Here is a 10,000-nt window from a genome sequence, read left to right on the forward strand (position 1 = left end):
TGCAAACACAGGCATTGATTATTTTATGGAAGGAGCTCTCCTCTATCCCTACACGTCGGAGTTCCTCCAGATAGGGACGGGTAAATGAGGCTTACGGCTTCATAAGCCTCCTAAATGGCTGAGTAGGGCTGTTTCTTAGTGCGGATATCAAGGAAGCAATGTTTTTTCTACCCTGGACAACATGATGGGAAGATATCCAGGTCTACTGTGGCCAAAGTGGGAAGTCCCAGAATTTACTCGGATATTTTGAGGTTGAGTCTTACTGATGCCAAACATCTGCTGATCTGACCCCGTCCCAAGATGGGTGTGTTTCTCCAAATCACCGAGTTATTAATGATTTGAACACTTCCTTGAGGAAAAGCTGTGTTTGTTATTACCAGGGAGCACTCACACGCTCTCTGAATGCTCATTCAAGTAATAAATCCCGATTTACCATTGGCCCAGTGCCCCTGTATGCCTCTTTAGTCCTCCCTGTCTCCAAGGGAGCACCCTTCCTCTTTCAGCCCATTGATGTCTTTCTCTTCTTTATGCCCGCTGGCCTGAATCAACCAGCCAGGCAGTTTTCCACCAGTGTCTGCTCTGAACGCTCCGTATCTCAAACAGAACCCGTTTTTTTTTTTTACTGCATCACCACCTGGGTCGTTTGTAATGTAGTTAGCAAAGTCATACCGAAGTGAAGTGGGTTTTTTTTTTCTTCTAAATCACTGGGAGGAATGGCAAACTGAATTTGGCGCCTTGGGTCTGTTAATGTCTAACAATGCGACACACAAATATATTACCCTCTACTTACTTTAGTACTAGTCTTATCACATATTAAGAATTTCACGAGTTCCTTTAAGCATTCATTGACCTTGTAAAGCACCAAAAATATCTTCACAAGACCTTGCATGAGCTTACAAGATTGGAATTCATTCAACTTGAATTTGATTCTTTGTAGCATGCTATTCGGCTCCTAGATGGCCCTTTCTGCTGTGTTGGAGCAGGCCAACTTTGTATTGTGTTTCTTCAACGGGGGCATGGCCTACGACAGATTTCAGATATGGTTTTCTTTGTTCAGTTTGCCTACAGACTTAACACCTCTTTTGCACACTCTTTTGGTTCCAAGTCAAGCTTGCCAAGTGGTGATGCAATCATTCTGTAGGAGTTCAAACAGCATAGAGGCTTAAAAACAAATAGTAACAGCTCCAGTCAGAATCACAGTGACTCATTAGTTCTGTGTCATGTAAAAAACCCAAGGCATAATCCGCCAGAATGACAGAAGACATGAGCCACAGGAACCGGTAGAATTTAACATCTGCACACACACACACACACACACACACACACACACACACACACACACACACACACACACACACACACACACACACACACACACACACACACACACACACACACACACACACACACACACACACACACACACACACACACACACACACGTCCTTCTCCGGGCCTAGAGAGGTTCCTTCAGGACATTGCTGGTGCTCCACGTATACTCCATGGCCTCAATGTCATGCAAATACATGCACACAAACACAAACCCTCCTCGATTGTTAGACTAACATTCACACACAAACTATAAACACCCATTTAGCCGGCAACAACACCCCCACCCTCCACACTCTTAACCCATGGGCCCCCCCCACCCGTGCCCACCCCTTCCCAAAGCTGTTTGGAGTGACTGCGGTGAGTCCATCAAAAAGCACTTAACGGCAGCCCGGAGAGCTGCCCCCCCCCCCCCCCCCCCCCGACCCCCCCGCTCCACCAACAGGCCCAGCATGGAGCTCACCACTGTGGGTGGTGGCGGGCCGTGTGCACTGGCCCGACTGGGAGACAAAGGCCCCACCGCAGGGACCCTAGACGACAGAAAGTTGGGATGGGGGTTGAGTTTTTTTTGTTTTGTTTGTTTCTTTAAGAAGTGGAGAGGAGCTGGTCTGTTGCACGGGCTGAGACAGCAGCCACGCTGGTGGGTTTTCCTTTAAGAGCGAGGGATTGATCAGTGCGCTGTTTACCGTTCCTTAGGTTTTCCGTCGTGTTTTTTTGTTTGTTTGGCTCCATCGTTATGAAGCTAAAGCTACGGCCGTGTGGGACTAGAGCAAAAAGCTTGGAACAATTATTATATAAAAAAACAATGTAACACCAGTAATTGTAAAAACATTTGTCTCTTCAGTATGTGACACAGAATACATTTTCCAAGCTGAAGACAGCAATGTTTAAGCCTCATATGATATTTCGAGGACAAGCTTGCAGTTCATGTGACAAATGAATTGAGGAGACTGTGAAGAATCCAACTCAGCAATTGTTTTAGCAGCAGACTGATGTCTGTCAGCTCCTTGGCACAACTAAACGTTGAAATCCCAGACCAACACCGTGAATAGGGCAGCACCAGACTCTGAGAAGGATATTGAATCTGAAGAGGGAAGCTACTCAGACATGATTTATTTATTTGAACCGGAGTATTCAGAACAAGAGCTACTATCAAACTGCGGGGGTCAGGACATTGAGAATACAGTTTACTGGATCCAGAATGTGAATAACGGTCTTTCTATTAGCGTGTATCTATGAATCATGCATTTGATGAAATGCAAAACAAAAATATGAGCAATTGACTAGATCTTATGCAGATTAAATGATAATTTGGAAAATGCATTTTTAACCTGCGTTTGATTCATCATTCAGTTTTCGGCATAACATTCTTTAAGTACTTCAATGTGAACGCACTTTGTAAGACAGTCAAAAGAATCGTCTTAGAACACTATACACAATATCTAATAGCAAGCTAGAGAAATGTATCATAATATCACAACACCGATAACACCCTGAATCAAAATAATTTTCATTCAATTTCCCCAAACATCCCTCTGTCTCATCATGACGTGAGCGAAAAACACACTCCATTGTAGCATAATCTCTGAAGCATTTAAACCCTGAGGATTAAAACAAAAAACGCCGGTGGGGAAATGTAGAAACCTCCGAAGAGGGGAAAGGCCAAGGGACACAATGGATTTGGTTTATGAAACAGTTCCGTTTTGGGACCAGATCACGGATAGGTTATGTAGCTACAAAGTTATAAATTGGGTAGTTTATGGGTTTTCAGTTCAGGTATTGGGTTAGGTTAGTAATTGTCAAGTTTAGGTATTCGTTTGGAGATGGTTGGGTTATGGAAAGGTTTGAGGGGAAAGAGCAGGGAATACAGATAGCATGTGTCCATGTGCGGGGAGATGTGGAGAGTGTAATGTGGGCTGTGCACAAATTCCACAACAACACAACTCACTTGAAGCAATCACCCCAACAAATGCAGACAACCTCCATCGGCTAATAGAGGAATGGGCCAACAAAGTGGGTTACTTACAGCAAGTACTCATTGAAGCTCTTGGGTGGCTAAATTTGTCCAGATTCTTCAGTCAAAAGCTCACAATAACAAGCAACAGGGATGCTTGTTTTATTCTACTTTGATAGTGACGGTAAACAAAATAAAAGCAGACTAGCCCTACAATTTAGATTGCAGTATTTTTTTTTCTAAGGCAGTCTTTATAAGGCATCTTAGCCTCCAATTAAATCCAGCCGTACAAACATTCCATTTATAGGCCTACTTCAATATGTGTCACAATCATCAAATGTTCCAGGATCATTTGAGACAGGCTAGCTGCTGTAACTTTTTTTTTTTTCATGTTGTTACGATGCTTAATGTTGACAATTGGTAGCCAATTGTTGAGTTCTCCATCTCCATTGGCTACCAGAAGATGGTCATCACATTTCTTGTTTTCCACAGGCATAGAGTATAATTTTTGGTGCTATGGTGTGAAATGTGATTTAGCCTAAATTTGGAGTAGTGTGTGTGTAGGGGGGGGGGGGGGGGTATTCTGTTCGTCATCCCATTGCAACGGTAATCACAACTCGTGAGGCTATGTTTAGGCATGTGGAAAGATAATAATTGCACTTTGACAGGCTTCTGTTTTTCTATTTGTCTGATGACGGCGTCGCGTCCGGTTTAAACCATCTTCTATATGTCCTGTTTTCCGAATATTGTCCACTGCATGTATGCATCTGTCTTATACCCTTCCATGCCTAACTGCACATCTGTCCGTCTCCCTGTCAGTTAGTCCTTCCATCTGGGCATCGTCTTTTCATATAACATGCAGGGAAGATACACTATTAATATTCCAGATCGGGGTCCAACACTTTGACGCCTTGAGGTCGAACAAGTATTTCCATTTTTATTTTTGCTCTAACTTGTTGAGGCTTCCCTCCGTGCTGCCTCTAGCCAGTCGGAGCGACATGGAGCTCCAGAGAGATGCTCTGGTATTAGCAGGGCGTGCTGCCCAGCCAGAAGGCATAGGGGTTGTGTGTGAGGGTGTGTGTGAGTGTGAGTGTGCGTGCGTTGGCGTGCGTGTGGCTGTGGGTGTATGTGTGTGCGTATGCATGAGTGTGTGCCTGCGTGGGTGTCTGTGTGTGTGTGTGTGTGTGTGTGTGTGTGTGTGTGTGTGTGTGTGTGTGTGTGTGTGTGTGTGTGTGTGTGTGTGTGTGTGTGTGTGTGTGTGTAGTTGTGCAGCTATCATGTGCATTAAGCTGTATTGTTTTTCAGGTCAGGGCTGAAACACTGGGATTCAGGTTGTCATGTAACGGATTAACAGAAACGAAAGGGGGGGGGGGGGGGGGGGGGGGGAGACTGAAGAGGAGGGTGTAAAAAGGGATGATGGGAACTGCCAAGGCAAAATAAACAGTATAGTAAGACATTGAACCAGAGTGGACACACTGATGAGGTAGGAAAGGGAAAAATAAGAATCAAGCAAATAAGAAAGGGAGAGGGAGAGAGGTAGAGATGGAGAGAGAGTGAGAGAGGGAGTGAAGGAGAGAGAGGGAGAGAGACAGAGATAGAGGGAGAGATAGAGAGAGAGAGGGGGGAGAGAGGGAGAGGGGGAGGGAGGGAGAGGCGGAGGGAGGGAGGCAGAGAGAGGGAGAGAGAGTGAGAAAGAGGGAGAGAGAGAGGGAGGGAGGGAGGGAGAGGGAGAGAGACTGAGAAAGAGTGAGAGAGAGAGGGAGGGAGGGAGGGAGGGAGAGAGAGGGATGGAGAGGGATAGAGAGGGTGCCATAAGGAATGCCTGATCGCAGTTCAGCTCATTAACAAAAGAGAGAAATGGATAACGGTCTTAAATAATCACAGACCAATGTCTTTGGCTTTATCTGACTCCTACCATTGGCCGCTTAGCGCAGGTTGTTCTTGACCCACGGGACATTCACCAGTTAATCTGCCGTCTAATCTTCTTAGCAGGGATTTAAAGAGATGTACACCACCCCCAAACACACATAACCACGCGACCACCCACACACTCACTCAAGCATACGCGGCACCCTGGTGCACACAATAAACACACACGCATTCAACGTTCACGTCCTCTCACACAAATGTCTAGTCATATCGCTACCCCCCCCCCCATCCGTTACACTATATAAAATAAGGCATGCATACAGTGAAAGATTTACAAAGATCTAGTATCAGTTGTGATCTTTTATTCACTAATGATGACTCGTGGAGTTTTCACACTGATGTAACAAACTGTTAAACGTCGGTGTGAAAGGATGCATCCACGTTGACAAGGCCTCGACGTTCAAGAGCAAAGTTAAAGTTCCACGATGCAAGGTGCAACACGAGACGAAACAGCAGGTCCATCGAACGCTAAATAATTGTCAGCAAGGTAAAGAGGTGGGGTTGGGCTTCCATTAGTAATCTGATACATGCTCTCGTCCGCAGACTCAGTAATGCACTGTGGATTTTAGGCAACTTTGAATCTTGAACATAGTTTTTTCCAATGCAGATCTGTACCTGACCTGTACACCAGAATACAACAGATAACATTGGGCGGTATTGTACAAGAATATCTGCATGCTGGTGTGGCTGATCTGCACTCTGGATTAAAAACAAAAAGCTTTGAAACACAAAAAAGCGCATTATTATTATTATTTTTTCCCCCGTTGCTTGGTACAGTGTTTTCCTTGTTCTGCATGTGCAGCCTTGCTCAATTATGAAGTTTATGTATTTAGAGCGAGGCGTCGGCCAATGTCTGCAGCACACGGTTCCGCGCGTTCCAAGAGCAACACGGCAGCAAAGTGAGTTACACAACAAGCGTCCACCACGTCTAGCATGAGGTCAGCCCTTCTATCTGCCTCGCTGCCGATCTGCGCTTCCATTGGTTCGCCCTGACGGAGTCACAGCCATTTATTTACGCTAGTCCTAATTAGCATCTGACGTCTAAATTATAAAGGGCTGTTTCAGAAACAAGCTACGTGTTGCGCGGAGCCTTGGCTTGCGTCGCGTCATATGGCCGGTCTGTGGAGCGCCACTGGGGTTTGGAAAGGGCAGCGTGAGGAGGTAGGCTCTGGGGATCTGGTTTTGGGTCAGAAGCAACTTTAACCACACACACACACACACACACACACACACACACACACACACACACACACACACACACACACACACACACACACACACACACACACACACACACACACACACACACACACACACACACACACACACACACACACACACAGGTACAGCTCACTATTTAGAGAGGTTTTGGATGCATTTCCCTAACTATCAGAGCCACTAGACAGGGCAGGTGACCCAATGCCAAATGCAAAACAAACTACGAAAGAAAATAAACACAAAATTCACTGAATGTTGCAGGAAAAAATATGTTCTAGCAAAAACGTACAATGGAAAGAAGCTAATATATAGTTAGAGTTGGACCACTAGGCTAGGAGGGGGATCTTGGCTGAGCTACATCGCACAGCGCTAGCAAGGCAATGACTCTCAAATCGATTTTAATTGCCGTTCAGGATTTCTTGGCTACTACGTTATGTAGCCAAAATAATATAACAGTCCTAAGATGTATTCATGCCCACAGCCTTTATTTAACATTAACAAAAACTTGATGTTATTGCTGAATAAACCACCAAGTGATCCCAGATGTCCTGCACTAATCCAACCATATCGACTGGATACAGTAGAGGACACTGTAATATCGGGACCGAAATTTTTAACTTCTCTGTTTTACAACAACTTAAATAGCAATTGCTCTTTTGGATGTAATCTTTGTGGGATTTTTTCAAATATACTTTGTTTGGTTAACAGAGCTGAACATGCTTGTTCATTGTGTTCATCAGATGGCGCAACAGCAATTACCCATGTTTCACCACAGATTGAGCTAATTTTAAGTGTTTGCTCTTTACATATTCAAGGACATAAGAACATAAACAAACCCTCGCGTATGTTTGGTACCTTCAGCACATACATCTGTGGCTAATTATTGAGTGAATATCTGGTAGAACATTAGTCGTATGTGTATAATTGTATCCATCACAATCTAATAACAATAACAGTAGGCTAATAATACCACATTTAGCAAGCAGCAAAGGTCACGGCGAATGGTGAATGTCTGCCTGCTACACATGATTTGTTTTGGATTCTGCTTTTCTTTCAGCTTATTTGAGAGTATTGTGTGCTTGTGTTTGAGCTGAGAGAGAGGGCCATACTTGCATTTCCCAAGCGATGTTCGGGTCAACATCGCAATGTTTAGGACAAGCGTGCGCACACACACACACACACACACACACACACACACACACACACACACACACACACACACACACACACACACACACACACACACACACACACACACACACACACACACACACACACAGCTGTGCAGAGTGCATAATTATATAAATAGTTTATTAGTATCATAACATGTACAGAGGATAACTATCCAGCTTGTATGCAGATAACATGGCCAGAGTGGAAAATAAGATTCATAGCAAAATTAAAGGTTATAAAAATATAGAATATTTACAGCATGTTTGTGTGTATGCGTGCTTTTTCGTGTGTGGTTGACATGGATGTGTCTGTGTGTGTCTCTCCGTGGATGTGTGTCTTTTGGTAGCGGCGAAAGTCTTTGAATGTGAAATGTACTCCAAGCCATTGTCCGCAGACAGAATCTTCTGGAACATCCGGGGGGCTTCTTAGAGGCTTTTAATCCCGGTTCACTGAGTGGGTCGCACACATAAGTCAAAGATAAGACTTGTAACCCTGTAAGCCAAACTCGTTTCACCATTTTCACCATTCAATTTCGCACAAAATTAAAAAAGGTTGTTTCCCCCCAACCCCCCAATGAGTCATCGAAGCCGTGGCAAGGCAATGGCTTTTTTATGATTTGGTTTGGATGCGCTGCCTGTTCACTCAACCTTACTACGAGTCACCCGCTGGTGGGGGATTCCCTGCATTTGATCCAAGATGGCCTCTTTCTCTTCCTCTGTCCTGATCCTCTGACCTGCTCTACATGGCCTCATCTCCTCCACCCTGACGTGACCCGGGAATGTCAGCGATGATGACTCGAGCACCACAGGAATGTAACAGCAGACGCTCTGACCAGGCCGCGGATGTCTTCCTCTCAAAACACAGTTTAATCTCTTTCATTCCTCCATCTTCTTCTTTTGCTCCTCGGCGTCTGTCCATCCGTTCCTTACCGGATGCCTGGAGGAGATAGAGGACGGAGGAAGTCTGTTAAAGAACCGGGGGGGTTTGGGAATCTTCTCACGTCCATTCACCGCAAATAGTACTCTGATCTCTCATTTGGTATCTGATCACCCGATCACTAGTTGTACATTGCATTGTCTGTCTGTCTGTCTGTCTGTCTGTCTGTCTGTCTGTCTGTCTGTCTGTCTGTCTGTCTGTCTGTCTGTCTGTCTGTCTGTCTGTCTGTCTGTCTGTCTGTCTGTCTGTCTGTCTGTGTGTGTGTAGTGGCATGCATGTGTACGTGTGTGTGTATATATGTGTGCAAACTAGTGTGTGAGAGTTCCTATAAAGGGAGGAAGGGGGGGGGGGGGGGGGGGGGGGGAGCTAAATGTCTCCAGGGTGTAGTTTAAGCAGAGAGGAAAAACCCAGTAAATACCTCAGATCTGTTATCAGCTCCTATCGCTGCAGAGACACATTCACACAGCACCGCCACATGGGACAGGGGAAATAACCCTGGTGCTCCGGCAGAAACATAAACTGGCACACACAAACACACAGGCACAGCTACACACACACACAAACACACACACACACACGCGCGCACACACACCGTACTCCCCGTACCATTGTCTGAGCGTGTGTGCGGGCCGTTGGGCGGTCTGTGGGTGCAGGTGCATTCGAGGTGTTCCTCCAGCCTGATCTGCACCTCCCGCAACTTGGGCCGGCGCCGGACGTACTCCACCTTGGCCACCTGGCAGGCGGAGGGACAGGGAGGGGTGAAATGGAGGAAGAGAGAGGGAGGCAACAGTGAGATAGCACCAGGAATGTGTGTGTGTGTGTGTGTGTGTGCGTGCGTGCGTGCGTGCGTGCGTGCGTGCGTGCGTGCGTGCGTGCGTGCGTGCGTGCGTGTGTGTGTGTGTGTGTGTGTGTGTGTGTGTGTGTGTGTGTGAGTGAGTGCGTGCGTGCGTGCGTGCGTGTGTGTGAGGTCGGTGGATGAAATGAGTAGTGGAAGAGGGAGGATGGAGTCCTCGTCTGTTCTGTTGACGAGCGAGAGCCGCCCAACCCATAGGAGCGCCAGCGCATGGCAGGCAAAATGGTGTAGAAGTGAGAGCACGATGACGTGATCCCCCCTGTACGCGAAACTCTCTAAACTATGAGGCGAGTCTGACAAGGAAGTGTCCACTGGATATGAGTCATGTTCTATGCGTGGTCACAAACTCCTAGCGTGCCCATTTTAACAGAGTTTGAATGGGTTTGGGGTCTTTAAAACAGACAAGAGGACAAGATGTCTACCTTCTCCGTTTTCCTCCTCACGAGTTCCACAGTCAAGCCAACACAGGTTCAGGCACATGCATACACACCCATAGGCACCTCCGCACAAATGTAACACACGCACACATTCCCACTTGGCAGATACGGTGTCAAGGCCAATAAGGCTCCAGGACTGAGTTGAACAGCGTCCGATTGGTTCAAGTCTAA

General features: G+C 46.1%; 1 protein-coding gene across 1 annotated transcript in view; it reads right to left on the reverse strand.

Annotated features, from left to right (window-relative positions):
- Nucleotides 1-7,725: 7,725 nt before the first annotated feature.
- Nucleotides 7,726-10,000, reverse strand: part of LOC130379795 (platelet-derived growth factor subunit A-like) — an 11,443-nt gene continuing 9,168 nt past the window's right edge. Inside the window, exons 5-6 of the mRNA XM_056586840.1 lie at nucleotides 9,146-9,272; nucleotides 7,726-8,539 (exon numbers count right to left, since the gene is read on the reverse strand). Coding sequence (XP_056442815.1) covers nucleotides 8,529-8,539; nucleotides 9,146-9,272 — 138 coding nt within the window. The 3' untranslated portion in view covers nucleotides 7,726-8,528. The remainder of the gene's footprint in view (nucleotides 8,540-9,145; nucleotides 9,273-10,000) is intronic.

Source organism: Gadus chalcogrammus, chromosome 3 (genome assembly GCF_026213295.1).
Source record: "Gadus chalcogrammus isolate NIFS_2021 chromosome 3, NIFS_Gcha_1.0, whole genome shotgun sequence".
Lineage (NCBI taxonomy): Eukaryota > Metazoa > Chordata > Actinopteri > Gadiformes > Gadidae > Gadus > Gadus chalcogrammus.